This window comes from Penaeus monodon, chromosome 6, assembly GCF_015228065.2.
Source record: "Penaeus monodon isolate SGIC_2016 chromosome 6, NSTDA_Pmon_1, whole genome shotgun sequence".
Classification (NCBI taxonomy): Eukaryota; Metazoa; Arthropoda; class Malacostraca; order Decapoda; family Penaeidae; genus Penaeus; species Penaeus monodon.
Genome location: NC_051391.1, coordinates 57,590,595 through 57,607,817, shown reverse-complemented (window position 1 = coordinate 57,607,817; position 17,223 = coordinate 57,590,595). Strand labels below are relative to the sequence as shown.

The 17,223-nt window shown below is 37.5% G+C and overlaps 1 protein-coding gene across 9 annotated transcripts in view; it reads right to left on the bottom strand.

Moving 5' to 3' along the window:
* Window positions 1–17,223, bottom strand: part of LOC119574705 (ribosomal biogenesis protein LAS1L-like) — a 51,147-nt gene that overhangs the window by 28,092 nt on the left and 5,832 nt on the right. For 5 of the 9 annotated variants that reach the window (XM_037922103.1, XM_037922104.1, XM_037922102.1 and 2 more), the window contains exons 2-7: window positions 13,515–13,657; window positions 13,132–13,350; window positions 8,143–8,292; window positions 6,143–6,217; window positions 4,459–4,594; window positions 3,382–3,494 (exon numbers count right to left, since the gene is read on the bottom strand). In XM_037922103.1, the coding sequence (XP_037778031.1) occupies window positions 3,382–3,494; window positions 4,459–4,594; window positions 6,143–6,217; window positions 8,143–8,292; window positions 13,132–13,350; window positions 13,515–13,629 (808 nt within the window). In that variant the 5' untranslated portion in view covers window positions 13,630–13,657. The remainder of the gene's footprint in view (window positions 1–3,381; window positions 3,495–4,458; window positions 4,595–6,142; window positions 6,218–8,142; window positions 8,293–13,131; window positions 13,351–13,514; window positions 13,658–17,223) is intronic. The other 4 variants (XM_037922101.1, XM_037922105.1, XM_037922106.1 and 1 more) reach the window with 4 other exon arrangements.

Sequence of the window (17,223 nt, the reverse complement as noted above, 5' to 3'; positions counted from 1 at the left end):
AATATCTACATGAAGATAAATGAAACAAAGCCATTGCAAGAAAGATGTTTTTCAAGTAGACCTTAACTCCCCCTTCAGGTGGGAAAGTCTAAATATTACATAGCATATTTTCTTCCTTCTGTTTTTGCTCTGGTATATTTCATTTCATCTTTTTATGTGTTACTGTTTGTTTGTGGTATGTGAAAAGCTTAGTTTATGGACTATTGCAAATAAATGTATTAAAAAAGATACATGACAAACACAAAAAACTTTCACATATCCTTTAGCTTTTAACATAATACCTTCTACATGAAAAAATAAAATAAAATAAAAACAATTGTTTACACAAATATGCCCTAGAAATAGTAGGACACTTAAAATTTATGATTTGTGTCTCAAGTTTTCATTATTTTACTCTTTGAGGCTGCTACTAGTTGTTGCTAAATACCCTAAAAAGAGACATTAGAATTCACATTCAATCCAGAAGGTGACCAGTGGTCTAAAATATCTAAAGAGAAAAGAGAAAACTGAGTTTCATTAGTTATATCCGAAGACCAACAACCTCACCTAGCTTGAATTCTGGCATTAGATCACCCAAGACCTAATGGTCTTTAGCACACTGACAGGTTTGGGTAATGGGAAACTATGGCTGACCATCATTTGTCTACAGAAGCATTAAATGTAGCAAGGAGTTACCATAACTAATATATTAGCCTTGTATTTATTATCTCCATGTAAATATCTTTTTATCAAGCTATATATATTTATATCTATCTACCTATGCATATTTATTTCTATATACTTATCTACCTTTAACCCATCACTGCCAGGTCACATGTACCAACGTCATAACAAACCGTTGGCCTGCAGAGTAAGCCTGTCCACGCGGCAACAAGCCAGAGCGCGTGGAGCGGGACGTTTGGTTTGATGTAGCAGACTCCTGCGCCCAGTGTCTGGATGTTGGCAGTAATCACCAGAGTTTTATCATGGTCAGGGATTTCTGTTACCCGGCAGCGAGGGGTTAAGTGTCTATATTTAATGGGACCATCCCAGGTGAGGCCAACTTTGCTCCTGTCATTTGATCATAAAAAGATAACATTTTTAGATAACTAACAAATTTTTTTGCATGTTATACACTATATAAGTGCCCCCTATATGGAAGGCGTAAGGCCCCAAAGTTTTTAAAATTTTACTTTTGTTTCTGACAGTCTGCATTACCATCCTTGGGTCACAATTCTTCCTGAATCTTTCCCTAAAAAATATTCTACACTTATATGAACTGTGGGGGAAGGGCGTGTCAGCATTTTTTTTATTTCCGTTTTTTTTTTTTTTTTTTTTTTTTTTTTTTTTTTTTTTTTTTTTGGGGGGGGGGGGGGGAGCCATTTCTTCAGTTTTACATCATCTATATTTTGCTGTTTTTTATTCAAAATTCAAAAATTGGGCTCCAACACACCCTTCATATGCCAAAGTTTGTCTATTTTTTCACTAAATCTAATGTATAAATATATATAAAGGAGCCCAATAGCAGAAATTTTTAATAAGGGCACTGAATCATAAAGAAGACTAATATATATATATATATATATATATATATATATATATATATATATATATATATATATATATATAATATATATATATATATATATATATATATAATTTTTTTTTTTTTTTTTTTTTTCTGATTATGAAGAAATTGAGAACTGTGGATAGCAATATTCGTACAAAATTATTCCATATAATCCTAGAATGAATAGAACATATCGGTTCATTTTCTACTATTACAGAGGTGCATGCATAAAATAAATGGAAGTAAGAGTTACTGAAGCAATTGAGTTTTTCCCACACTCAAAACGGGGGGGGGGGGGGGGTTAATTTTCGAGAAGCTTCATATATATGTACATACACACACTGTATGAATCATCCTCATTTAATAGCACTAAAACCATATTTTAATATTGTTTTCTTTAATGATTTGAAAAGCTTTGTTTGGCATAGGGAAACAGCATATAGTTGGTATTCATATTTTTACAAAATTTTAAAATCTACCTGTGACATGCCCTTTGTATTGAAGTGCTCTTTACAAAAGAAACAACCATTTCAAATTAAAACAAATTTGATGGTGGACAGTACTGATTCAGAGCGAGGCCAAACCAAATTATTATAATAATTATTTATACCTTTTTTATAACATTAGTACTTTGTATTTAATACATTTTCAATACAGACCTCTTTACATGCTACAGTATTTTAGTAGGGAGTCTCAATGTTAAGCATGGTTCATATGTATGTACACAAAACTAGCATTCTTTAAGAAAAACCTAACAAAATATTTCATCATAAATCATTGTGATTTTTAGTTTCTGATAATGACATAAAAGTGTTCTCTGGACATTCACAAACTCATACCTAAGTACAATGTCCTTATCAAATGCTGTATGCAAGTTTGCAACAGGCAAAGCAAAAGTCCAAACAAATGACCCTCTATCCCTCCCATAAGGGGTTCTTCATCTACCTTAATACAAGAAAGGTCAATAGTTTCAGGCTTCTAAAGATTCATAAACAAGAAACACAGTTTTAACGCAATGCTGCTGTGACAATGTAGAGTTCATTGTAGTATTGTGTTGTGAATGTCTCCACACATACAGGGCTCCACGAGTGCTTAGCCACCAGAGTCAATTAGTAGACCTCGTCATCCAATTTCAGCTTTCCTTGAGTTTGAGAAAAATTTAATTTATACTAGTGCTATCATTATTATCATCACTAGAGACATTGTAACATTACTAATAGCAATATGAAATAAAATTAAATATTTCCAAATATCAAGGAAATGGGTAACAGGTGAGATAGGTAGTACAAGTAATTGGCTCATTGGTGACTAGCAGTTGTAAAGCCATCTTTGTGTAACAACAGTTACTAAATTAAACTCCCAGTGGGCATGGCATGTACTTAAATGCCATCCCCAGTGCCATTATATCAAAATGAAAAAGAAAGAAACACTTTAAACAACAAAGACCAGATTTTGTGATTTCATGTATTATTGTGAACAATTAAATAAAGCTCCATGTTAAAATGAAAACCATAAAAATGACATATACAAAAAAGAATGTAAAGCCAAGTAAGTCTCCTGGAATTTTTGGAAAATATCAGTTTAAGTAATGTCTGTGTAGTGTTCACTCCAAAATAATACTGGCTTGTATTTAAGTGTCAAAATCACAAACCCTGTTATAACCTGTTATAAAAATACAACTGAATTTAAAATACAAAGCATTGTGATGTAACAGATGCCATAACCGCCTTAAACCTTTTGCTCATAAGAACCAGTTTTTCTAACAGATGCATAATTAACAGGTGTTATCTGTATCACCCTTGGCATTAAGTAATAAATCCCAAGATTCTCACCAAGGAAATGTCCTAAGCCAAGCCCAAGTACACAGGCCAGTGTGAGTGCAACCACGATGTTCAGCCGAGAGTTGAGATCTCTGTCTGGGGTATGGCGGTACTGGGTGTCAGGCCTGTGGAAGAGAAGGGCACCTTTTCTTAATAATATGTTTTTCTGGAATATACCAATCTCTTTCTTCAAGCATTGCTTTCAGCAAAATTGTAATAATGTTTGTATTGCTTTTTTGAGTTTAATTATGGTGAAGAACTAAAAAAGGTGAAGTGTTGTAAAAGTCAACATCAGGTAACACAGCTACAAATTATAAGTTATGAAACTGCTTTCCATAGTATAACAGACAATAAACTCTCTGGTCACTCACTGTCCCTTACTATCAATGAAACTTTGCAAATTACTACCAAGGAAATAATAGTCCTGAAGTTTTCAATAGACACTATACATTCAAAATGCCACTTAGAAATTTATGGTCCAAAAATATCTACTAAATTATATTGTTTTGAACCTCAGGAAGATCAAAACTGTTGCATAACTAAAGAATAGACATGGAAATAAGCCACTGTTTTATCATTTTATATAGAAACACACTCTCTCTTTCTTTCTTTCTTTCTCTTTCTCTCTCTCTCTCTCTCTCTCTCTCTCTCTCTCTCTCTCTCTCTCTCTCTCTCTCTCTCTCTCTCTCTCTCTCTCTCACTCTCCACACACACACACACACACACACACACACACACACACACACACACACACACACACACACACACACACACACACACACACACACACACACTGTGTGGAGCATTGCAGTGGTAGCATTCTCAGCTAGCAATCTTGCAGACCTACATTCAATTCCTGTACTGCCAATGGACGATGACCCCGGCCATTTTTTGCAGACAGGAGTTAGTTTAGAAGCACAATAAACAGCCAAATAAATAATTTGGCTGAAGTCACAAAAGCCTGTCATACCAAATTCTAAATTATTATCACACACATAAACGCATGCACACCCACACGCAGAGGCATAGACCAACAGACCCAGACACACACACCCACAAACACAAACACACACAAAAAATAATCCTTACTTTATTGCTGGAAGATCATCTGGGAGTGAGGGTGAGGAGGCCAGTGAGAGGTCTGTCTCTTCATCGGCAATTTTTTCCTTTTCCTCATCCAGCACGGAAATATCTGTGCTGGCAAGGCTCTCAGCATCTGCCTCACCTGAAAGCAAGCTATGAGTCAGAACAGACCTTTCAAAAATGATGTTATTACTCTCATGCTGGCTACATTAACTGCTATTTGCTAGTGATGTTGCAGGGTGAATTTAGTCATATCTGAGGCAATAATAGCCTATTTAGTTATTCGCCTGCATCCATGACAGAAGGGAAGGTTAGTAAGATCCCAACATCAGTGAAGAAGAAGCATTACACTTAAAAATACATTATTTTACAAGCAAAAATCTACCATTTTATTCTTCAAATATAAACATAAAATATGGAGCTGATAAAAAAAAAATATATATATATATTGTTAACATTCATCCACAATTAACAACTGTAAAATGTAAGACCTACAGAAATAATAAACTAATAAAAATAATAACAGCAATAAAACAAAGTTATGATAAAATCCTAAAGGGAACAAATAAGATGCATTAACCTGGGCTGGATACCAATAATAAACCTTTCTGGAAACATAACTTTGCAAATGGAATCAAAAACCTATTCTATATGGAATACTCAGCTGAAGAAAAGAACAATCTATGTAAACTCTTACAAAATACTTGAAGCTGAATCAATTGAAATAAATCTCTTATCAGCATGAGGCAGCTGTATCCAAAGGGAGAATATTTAGTAATGACTTGAGGAAGCGAAAGGAAACTAAAGAAATCCAATGGCTTTTGTTCAGTAAGAACTGTTTCTAATGCTTCTCAACAGGGTATCACTACCATGGGCAAGGGAGCTAAAAGATAGGTTTCCTATTGTTTATGAAATGCACGTTAAGACTGCACCAGTTTCTGGGAAATATATGGGAAATTCAAGCCCTATTGCTACTCCTAATAGTACTAACATTACTACTGCTGTTACTACTACTACTACTATTAGCAATAATATCAGCGATGATGATGATGATGATGATGATGATGATGATGATGATGATGATGATGATGATGATGATGATGATGATGATGATGATGATGATGATGATGACGACGACGATGATGATGGTGATGATGGTGATGATGATGATGATGATGATGATGATGATGATGATGATGATGATGATGATGACGACGACGACGACCCCATGACAACAGAAACAACAATGATAATAGTTATAAAAATACAAATGACAATAATCATTAAAGTAACTAATAAAAGACACACACCAAAAAAAAAAAAAAAAAAAAAAAAAAAAAAAAAAAAAAAATAATAATATATATATATATATAATATATATATATATATATATATATATTATACATATATATATATTATATATATATATATAATATATACATATATGTATATTATATATATATGTATATATATATATATATATATTATATATATATATATATATATATATAATATATATATATATATATATATATGTGTGTGTATATATATATATATATATATATATATATATATATATATATATATATATATATATATATATATATATATATATATAATGAGCAAACCAAAAAATTAAATAATGAGCAAACATAGAATATGAACAAAAAAAAATCACAAGGAACTGCACCTGGGATTACACCTTCCCAGACGGCTCTACTGGCCACCATGGTACCATCATGGCACAGACTATCCAGAGAAGTTTCTAATGGGAGGTGGCGTGCAACGACAAATTGCACAGGCATGCAGATGGTGAGGGAAGACAGAGGAGGCAAAGATGGAGATTAGAGGTTGAGCAAAATAAATCTAGGACAGAATCTTTTGATGTCAGTAACTTAGATGCATAAGGTCACTACAAAGCAGGATACATTTCCAAAAAGGCTAAAAAAGACTCTGAAAGGGGAGAGGGAAAAAAACACTGGCTGTTATATATCAGGTGGATAAACAATGTGGTTTTAAACATGTTTTTATAGATGGGTAGAGTTTTTTCCCAAATCTTATTTTCTATTGAAGATTTTGAAAATGGTTCAGTTTAACCCTTTGGCTCAGTTCATTGAGTGTACTCACTTTTGATAATTTATCCCTATAAGTGCCAAATTTACACTCATATTTATATAGTTAACTTCTCTTGAATTTTCCCCTATTTTGTCAACCCATCAGTTGCAGATTCAGGTACTGTATTTTTTCATGAATTTTGTTGCACATGATGGCTCTCTAAGTGCTCAGCCACCAAGAGAGATCTGTCTCTGTTGCTCTCTTGCTCTCTTTTCACAGTAAAAATGATAACTAATTGCTAAATTTTACCCCTTAAATGACTGAATACTGTATTTTTTAATTCTCCCTAAAATTATTTTTCAGGATCCAATATTTTCAAGAAATTTAGTACCCTTTTGTACCATCTTAAGAAAGTACAATGTCTTGGGTGTTTTGAAACACCAGAAGTTAGCAAAAACTAAATCTTATTTTTTATGGAAACTCAGCAACTATAAGGAACATTCTGAACTAAGCCTGCTGCAGATGTACATCTAATGTTCATTTCACTAACACTTAATCTGTTGACGTGCAAGACTGGGAAGGTTATTACCAAATTTTAGCTTAGGCACTGAGTATTCTAAAGTGAGAGGAGTATAAGCTCTTTCAGTTTTACATGCCTAAACTGGTTCACTCAAGATATAAATATGATGCTATTTAACATGCATTTTCAGACTACATAATCTGCTGCCCAGTACAAAATGACATCACATATATAAAGTTATGTTCAAAAGCAAAATGATAAGTAAACAAGCAATAAAAAAATCTTACATCTTTTCCAGAAACTTTTTTTGTGTATGTAGTAATGATATATTTAATTTTGTTATTAGTTTTGTTAGTGTATATGTATGAATATTGAATGTGTTGTATGTGTGTGTTGTGTGTGTGTGTGTATGTGTAGTGTAGTGTGTTGTGTGTGTGTGTGATTGTCGTGTGTGTGTGTGTAGTGTGCGTTGTGTGTGTGTAGTTGTGTGTGTGGTGTGATGTGTGTGGTGTGTGTGTTGTCGTGTGTGTGGTGTGGTGTGTGGTGTGTGTGTGTGTGTGTGTGTGGTGTGTGTGTGTGTGTGTGGTGTGTGTGTGTGTGGTGTGTGCTGTGTGTTGTGCGTGTGTGTGTGTGTGAGTTGTGCGTGTGTGTGTGTGTGTGTGAGTTGTGCGTGTGCATGTGCACATGCATGTGCGTGTGTATGTATGTATATTTGTATGTATATATGTATGTATATATATGTCTATGTATATATATGTATATGTATATATATACACATATATGTGTATATATACATATATACATACATATATGTATACATACATATATACATATATATACACACATATGTGTATATATACATATATATACATATGAATATATATATATTTTTTTTTTTTATATATGCATATATGTATAAACATACATATACAAATATATATAAGTGTATGTATAAATTTCAAAGTACATATATCTTTGGCTAAAAAGTAGTCTGAATATAGGAAACTACATACTTAAGTTTAAAAAAAATTAAGACAAAACAAATGTAAAATTCTACATTACATGAAAAAGGTACATAGGAGTCTGAGGAGGTGGAGCTGTTAGACTGAGCTCACCTGAGTCGCCCACAAAGGTAAAACTGCGCAGGGAGCAGGACATGAGGGAGGAGTGCATGGAATCGTAGGCCAGGGCGTGGTCCTCGTAAAAATCATCAGGACCGGGGCACTCGAGAGTCTCTATGTCACTGGAGTCCGAGCCCGAGGATGCTATGGGGAGGGTTGGAAGAAGAGCTTTGGGGTTTTGGGGCCAGGCAGGTATGCACAGCCAAGAGGACTGAACTAGACTGCCCATGGTTAGTCACCTACACAGACAGGCCTTTTAAGGATGGGAGTGACAGGATGCTGTTTTACTCAACTATTTTTTTTTATATAACTTTGATGCCTTTTATCTGTGTGAAATTATCTTACCCTTACTAATCATATAAAGCACAAGAAAAAATAATCAAGACACAACTGTCACTCACATTCTCAATACTTCATATACTGAAACTAAAAAGCAAACACACAGTTTCTATATCTCTTTATCAATCTCTACTGTTTTTAATAATTATGGGACCTCAGTAGATCACATCTAGAAATACAAAAAAGAAAATAAAAACAGGATCAAAATGAAAACTCCAGAAATCCCTTTGCATTTCTGAGTTATTACATTATATTTTTTATACCATGCTTTTAGTGTTACAAACATCTAAACAAAATAAACCAGACAAAAGGAATGAAAAGTTCTCATAATGAACATAATCAATGAAAAGTTCTAAAGGTACAAAAGAAAACACAGATAATATACAATGTCATTTGTGTTGTCTCATTGCATGTTATTACTCATGTACTTTCATTGTATTTCTATGCTTTTAATAAAATGGATTGGGTTTTCTAATAGCTTCTCTAAGTCCGTTCCAGATCAAATAACTCCTTGATATGTTATGTAAAGGTGAAAGTCTGTAACATAGAGCTATCTCAAAGTAATATAATTCTAGTATCACCTAAAAAGTTAAAAATCAATGATGAGAGCCATCTAATATAAAATATCTGTTTCTAATAACTTCTGCAAAACAATTCCTAAGGTAGTTAACTTATCGTTAAGAAATATTTGTTGTTTATAAATATAATGCCAAATCTTCTCCATCATAGACTTTCTTTTACAAAAAGTAAATAAACAAAGAAATATAGAAAAATCACTTAACAGCTTTGCTTCTGTAATGTGAATAAAGAATAATGTTTTATTGATTTTTTCCAAACAAAATAAAGAATCTAGATAAAACTATCCTTGACAACCCTTTTCCTTTAAACTCAAACTAAAAACACACACTAAAATTAAGCACTACCTCTACCTTATGTAAATCTAATTTGAAACCACAAACACCTATCAATTATGATACTACAAAAATCTGTCTGATATAATACATAATAACATCAAACAATCAATCAATCACTGCCACATTCACCCTCCATATCCAGCCACCTGGGTCCTTCATGGTAAGCCACCAGGCAGGTCCACCTCTTAATGACAGATATGGTCAATCTGCCCAAGCTACAACTTTCTTTGGCATCCCATGGGTGTCCTTCACCCATAGTTGTCCCTAAAGGAGACAATCTGGTGGGTGGGATCCTTGAGGACTCAAGCTAAATGTCTGCATTGCTTGAGCTGACTAGGCTAGTCCTATGCATGATCCTCTCAACTATATCCCATGATTCAAAGCAAGGTCAAGATTCCAAGGCACAAGGTAATTTCCAATTAGCAAAAGCAACAAGTGTGAAGGTGTGTAGCCTGATCCTCCTGTACAGGTACCATTATCTCCATATATTCTTCTTGAAGGCTTCTACTACCAGGCTAGTCTGTCTGCTGTCTACTTGGTCTGAGAGGGTCATGTGCTAGGATAACAATATATGTAAATCTCTGTATGACTTCAATATCCTCTAGGGACCACTAGGGACTCTAAGGAGTCAGAGAAGATAGCAACATCCTCAGCAAAGTCAAGGTTAATAACCTTGATATTGCCCAGAGTAGCTCATCATTAACATTGGATGGTAGCTCTACCAATCTAGTTGCCATCTAGTCCATGAAAAGTAATGGTACAAGAAAACTATCCTGCCTTCCTCCTGAATTCACAGGAAAGAAGGTAAACATGTCCCCATCACATTTTGAAGCATCAGTGTATATACTTGCTATTAATCCAATAAGTTTGTTGCAGTTCTTGATGCAATGAGTTGAATGCCTTTATAAAGACATGAATTAGAGAGGTATGGTTATTTGTGGATTTGCCATAAGTGAATCTAGATTGCTCCCATCTCTGGTACCTCAGTTGTGGTTTCACACATCTCATGAAGATTGTGCTCATACACATGCAGATGTGTATGAGCACAATGCCTAATATACTTTACAGAGTAATGCCTTCACGACTGTTGAAGTTCCAGCATTCCCCTTTCCCATTACAGCTAAAGATGTCAATGATCCTGAGCAGGTCTGGGGGAATGGTACCAGATTGCCAGATGGTAGCTGGGATAGTATGCAGTCTATGAGCTATGGGTTCACTAGCATACTTCAGCAGTTCAGCAGAGATGCCACAAATGCATACTTCAGCCTGGAGATCATCCAACTTCTGAGCAGCTATGAGGTTCTTCAATTATGTGATCCAGCACTAGTATCATGACACTACACAATTGCATGATAATTGCTTGTGACTCAACCTGATACAACTGCTCAAAATGCTAAGCCCAATGCCCTGACAGCCCAGTGTGATCTGAGAGATCCAACCATCTGCTATAGAAACTGCAGTCATCTGTGATGGTGCTTTGCATTCAGCTTTCTCCTGGGCTGGAAGGCAAGATAAAGGTTATCTCCACCTTCTAAGCAAGATTCCTGATATGGTGTTCCTTGTTTCTCAGCAGTTTCAGACCCCTATGTCTAATCATCTGCAAAAAGAAATTTGAAACTTATCTGTGCTGTCTAGTGTCTGCAGCAAGATAAAGTTCTGCCTTGTTCTTATACAGTCACTAATGGAGTTCTGAGCTGATCAAGTGTTTTGCATTTTGAGGTGTCCCATAGTGTTAAAGGTTCATCTGTGAAATGATCAGACATAACCGGACAACTCCCAAGTACTCCCATCTTAATTCAAAACGTTTAAGTGGAACACCCTGGGGTGGTAACTGGAAGGACAGGAGTTTTGAAGAGGAACCCGAGGGTAGCCACAACTAATCTATGAATTTTACTACAGAACTCTACACTCCAATAAACCCTACAATTCTGGAGGATCCCCTAAAATGTTGTGACAAGGACAAATTCATCTTCTTGCCAACATTACCCACATCAATATACCAGGACCAGCAATGTGGACTGGAATGCTGGTACCAAGTCCTTGGACCTCACAAAATCGTGCAGTAGTCTGTTCTCACTACCTGTATCAGCCACCTCTGCCACCAAAGGCAAAAGTCAACTGGAGACAGTTAGGGATACCCCTTGGAGACGATGACTATCACTGCCAGTTCTTATCTCTGAGAGAGCAGCTAGTATGTCTCTCAGTCCTTTCCAGTATGTCTCCCCAAGAGGCAATAACATGACCCATTAATCTAACACAAACACCCTCCTACAATGGGTAAAGCAACATATCTTGGTACTGCGGCAAAGGACTGCTCTAGACTATGAAACTGAACTAGAGAAACAGGAAGTGACACCAATGCTCTCCACACTCTAAGTAGTCTCACTACCAAGACTACCACAGCAGTTCACAGAAGAAATCAAAGGACAAAAAGACAATACTGATAAACCGTATCTACTAGATCTACATCCTATTTTTTTCTTTCTTTCTTTCTTTCTTTCTATTAGCCAACCTTTGGAGAAGAGGGGATTGGAGACGGACACCAGAAAGGCTGGTATTCTCTTTGAAATCCTCTGATAGCGTATGACTAGAGAGGCTGAAATGCAACCAAGAAAAAAGCGTTGTGCAGTCATCACCTGTGAGAGGGGATAGGCTTTGGCACAAATGCACTCATACAAGTCTGTGTTATTCTGATGCTTATGAAAAAAAGTGGTAGAGACTGTCAGAAACAGAAAAGAGGGGAGGGAATAAAACGTTAAAACCAAAATACTGGTTGAGTAAATAGGAGGTAAACCAGAGGGAAAAAGAAATTCATAATACTTTTTTAAAAGCTAAAAAAATATTTTTTAAAATCCTGATAGTAAATTTATTACAATAACATCCATTACTTGGGAAAAAACAAAAACAAAAACATACTGCAGGATAGATGCAAAAAGAAAGAAAAATAGCATTACCAAAAAATTAGAATCAATAAATAAAGAGGAATGACAATAAGACGACAAAACCCAACTCCTTTGTGGGGATGGCTGAGGCTCGTAAGGTGTGAAAGTCACGCTGATTGGTAAAATCACTTCAAGGAGGAGAGGTGAGGTACTTTTCTTTAGGGTACACACAACAATGGGGCAGACTGGACTCTGCCAATTTTGGACCCTGAACTGAGTCGTCTCTTTTCTTACTTCTTGTCTTTACAATACAGTGATGTAAATGGGAAATGTAAACGTGGAACAAATAGTCTGTAAGTCACTGGAATAAACTGTGATAATCATAACAATAACTGTGACAATAATAACATCAACAACAATAACTATAATAATAATAAAATCTATATAATAACAAACAACCATGATAATATAAAAATAAGAAAAAGAATAATAAAGAAGAAATATAATATCTATAAAAAAAGCAAAAACTGAATAACAACAATATGGTCAAGTAAAAAAAAAAAAGCAGTTATTCTGTATAAAAAAATAAACAAATAAATAAACTAATAAAAGGCACTGAGTGGCCAGAGCAACAAATCAACCCTACAGCCATCTTTTAAAAGTTCCAGAGACGACCCAGAGCCCTGGCAAAACAAGTGAATGTTTGCCTCATCAGGGGCCCAAAAATGGACAAAATACAGTGCACTAAAACCTGGGCCATGTATGTAGCAGCAGGGAACAGGGGGGAGAGAAGGTAACAAAGGGAGGGGAGGGTAGCGGCAGGATTACAAACGCCCTGGGCCACTCACCCTTGATGGACTCACCCTTGATCTCTTGCACCCTCTGGCCCAGTGAGATCAGCTCATCAGAGAGCCTCTCATCCTCCTCCTCCTCCTCCTCTTCCTCCTCCTCATCCTCATGGACATCCTCTTCCTCCTCTTCACCTTCCTCCATTCCATAGCCTGATTCCTTCTCTTCTTCTTGTTCCTCATCTCCTAAAGATGTGGCTCCTGTGACTTCATCCTCATCTGTAGTACAAAATTCTGATTTGTGTGCTCATGTCCTCTTCAAATGTCAGTAAAAACATTCACAAAGTTGTTATCAATCACTGTTTAATGTATTAAAAAAAAAACACTTTTTACACATAGTATTCCAAAGAGTTCTTACACAAAGCCTCCATCCCTAGACTCACCAGTGTGCTGAGGGCTGTCTCCCTCTGCACCTTCTGGCGTTCCATCACGGTCCACCAGCGTCCAGTCGGTGAGGGACTCCCGGTCACTATCTCGGTCATGCTTGGGTTCAGTCATGCCGTCGACAGATATTGAGCCTCTTGCTCTGGGGAAGCAAAAGCTAAGGTTCAGGTCGTGAGAAGAACATCAGTTTATCTGGAGATGGAGCTTTCAAAATATGAATAGTTACTATCATAGGATGATATTCCTGTCAAATGGTAGTTCAAATAATAATAGTAATGGAAATGGGAAGAGTAAAAACACGACCACCACCACCACCACCACCACCACCAACAACAACAACATCAACAACAGATCACAATGACAGGACTCAGCTTTGTTCACAAAATAAACACAGATGAGTACTTTTTCTTAAAACTCAACCCAATCTTGACAGGAAAATGTAATGTAGCTTTGTTCTGTGAAACATCTCTACAAACAGATGAGTCCACAAATGATTAGTCACCAAGGAGTCAATTAGCAGACCTTGAGACCTCCCTTTCCTTGAGTTTTTTGGAAAAATGCCTTTTTTTACTAATGCTGTTAACACAAGTTGTTATTAGAATTAGATATGTTATGATCAATATAATGTTACTAACATTACTAATAGCAACATGTTATCAAAGAATATTTCTGAAAATCAAGGAAATGGGTAAACAGGTGAGAGAGGTAGTATTAGTAACTGACACCTTTGTGACTAAGCCCTTGTGGAGCTATCTATTTGTAAATATAATTAATAAACAAAATTGGGCATGGCATGTACATTACATGCCCTTCCAAGTGGCATTCATATAAATAAGAGAGCTGATTCAGGGGCAAGAAGTTTCACTAGAACTGCAAATTTCATTGAAATAGCAGTGATGTAAATTCCCCAAAATACTGTGCTAAAGAAAGCCAGCACACATCTGTGCCAGACATGCCATGACACATTACAAACATGTTTGATAATTACTAGTATTGAATGTTAACAGTTTTTTTGCTTAACTTCTTCAATCAGAGAGAGAGAGAGAGAGAGAGAGAGACAGAGACAGAGAGAGAGAGAGAGAGAGAGGAGAAAGAGAGAGAGAGAGGAGAGAGGAGAAAGAGAGAGAGAGGGAGACAGGAGAAAGAGAGAGAGAGAGAGAGAGGAGAGAGAGAGAGAGAGAGAGGGAGAGAAAGAGAGAGAGAGAGAGAGAGGAGAAAGAGAGAGAGAGAGAGAGAGAGAGAGAGGAAGGGAGAGAGAGAGAGAGAGAGAGAGGAGAGAGAGAGAGAGAGGAGAGAGAAGGAGAGAGGGAGAGAGAGGAGAGAGAGAGGAGAGGAGAGGAGAGAGAAGGAGAGAGAGAGGAAGGAGAGAGGAGAGAGAGAGAGAGAGAGAGAGAGAGAGAGAGAGAGAGAGAGAGAGAGAGAGAGAGAGAGAGAGAGAGAGAGAGAGGAGAGAGAGAGAGAGAGGGAGAGAGAGCGGAGAGGGGGGGAGAGAGGAGAGAGGAGAGAGAGAGAGAGAGAAGAGAGAGGGGAGGGGAGAGAGAGGAGAGAGAGAGAGGGGAGAAGAGGAGAGAGAGAGAGAGAGGGGAGAAAGAGAGAGAGAGAGGAGAGGGGGGGGGGGGGGGGGGGGGGGGGGGGGGGGGGGGGGGGGGGGGGGGGGGGGGGGGGGGGGGGGGGGGGGGGGGGGGGGGGGGGGGGGGGGGGGGGGGGGGGGGGGGGGGGGGGGGGGGGGGGGGGAAAAAAAAAAAAAAAAAAAAAAAAAAAAAAAAAAAAAAAAAAAAAAAAAAAAAAAAAAAAAAAAAAAAAAAAAAAAAAAAAAAAAAAAAAAAAAAAAAAAAAAAAAAAAAAAAAAGAGAGAAAAGAGGAGAGAGGAGAGACGAGAGAGAGAGAGAGAGAGAGAGAGAGGAGAGAGAAAGAGAGAGAAGAGAAAGAGAGGAGAAGAGAAAAGAGAGAAGGAGAGAGAGAGAGAGGAAGAGAGAGAAGAGAGAGGGGAAAAGAGAGAGGAGAGAGGAGAGGAGAGAGAGAGAGAGAGAGAGGGGGAGGGGAGGAGAGAGAGAGAGAGAGAGAGAGAGAAGAGGAGAGAGAGAGAGAGAAAAGAGAGAGAGAGAACAGAAGAGAAGAGGGGAGAAGAGAAGAGAAGAGAAGAGAGAAAAGAGAAGGAGAAGAGAAGAAAAGAGAAGAGAAGAGAAGAGAAGAGAGAGGGGAGAGAAGAGAGAGAGAGAGAGGAAGAGAGGGGGAGAGAAAAGAGACGAGGGAGAGAAGGAGAGGAGAGAGAGAGGAGAGGAGAGAGAGAGGAGGAGAGAGAAAAGAGAGAGGAGGAGAGAGAGAGAGAGAGGAGAGAAGAGAGAGAGAGGGAGGAGAGAGAGAGGGGAGAGAGGGAGGAGAGAGAGGGGAGGAGAGAAGCAGAGAGAGAGAGAGAGAGAGAGAGAGAGAGAGCAGGAAAAGAGAGAGAGAGAGAGAGAGAGAGAGAGAGAAGGAAAACAGAGAGAGAGAGAGAGAGAGGGGAGAGAGAGAGAGAGAGAGAAGAGAGAGAAGGGGAGGGGAACGAGGAGAGGAGAGGAGAGGAGAGAGAGAGGAGAAAAGAGAGAGAGAGGAAGAGAGAGGAGAGGAGAGAAGAGAGAGGAGAGAAGAGAAGAGAGAAAGGGGAAAGAGGGAAGAGAGAGTGAGAAGAGAAAAAGAGAAGAGAAGAGAGAGGGGAGAGGAGAGGAGAGGGAGAGGGGAGAGAGGAGAGGAGAGGGGGGGGGAGAGAGAGAGAAGAGGAGAAGAGAGAGGAGAGAGAGAGAGAAGAGAGAGAAGAGAGGGGGAGAGGAGAGAGAGAGAAGAGAGAGAAGAGAGAGGAGAGAGAGAGAGAAGAGAGAGGAAGGAGAGGAGAGGAGAGGAGAGGAGAGGGAGAGGAGAGGAGAGAGGAGAGGGAGGAGAGGAGAGAGAGGAGAAGAGAAGAGAAGAGAAGAGAAGAGAAAGAAGAGGAAGAGAAGAGAAGAGAAGAGAAGAGAAGAGAAGAGAAGAGAAGAGAAGAGAAGAGAAGAGAAGAGAGGAGAGGAGAGGAGAGAGAGAGAGAGAGAGAGAGAGAGAGAATAGCAAAAAAAAAAAGACACTTATGCAAAAAGAGATAATAATATTGCAAAGAGGAGGCAAGGAATCTTGATACCACACAGGCGTGTTCATGTGGGCCAGGCCAGCAAGCCACACATCCAGGAGAGTCACCGCTCATGAAAGCCTAATGTCCAGATTTTAGTGGGCTACAAAGCACCCAGATCTAACAGGTTAATGGGACTGTCCACTTTTGGGGCTCAACTTTTTTTAAGCTAAACAAATAAGACTCAATACCTCAATTTTTCTTAATCTGAATAATCACAGACAAAATTCTTAGCAAAACTTTATAATATTCTGTCATTATTTTTTATTTTAGGCCTTTTTGTTTCCTTTTTTGTCCTTTGACTCATTTTATTTTTAGTAACAGAAGAGACCTTCCTTGGTGCTGGTACAGTTGCCTGCACTTATACCTGGTACACTTGTTTTTGTTGGACAGATGAAGTAACATCTCTGTTCTTGTTTACATTTACATACTGCACTATATATGACTTGAATGGATTTGAGTAAATCTCATTAGAAACATTAGTTTCTCAAGTCTTGAACCGTATTCATATTGACAGATGTAGAAAAGGTATGAATGAGAATGAATATCTTCACAATACAAGAGATGTATTTGAC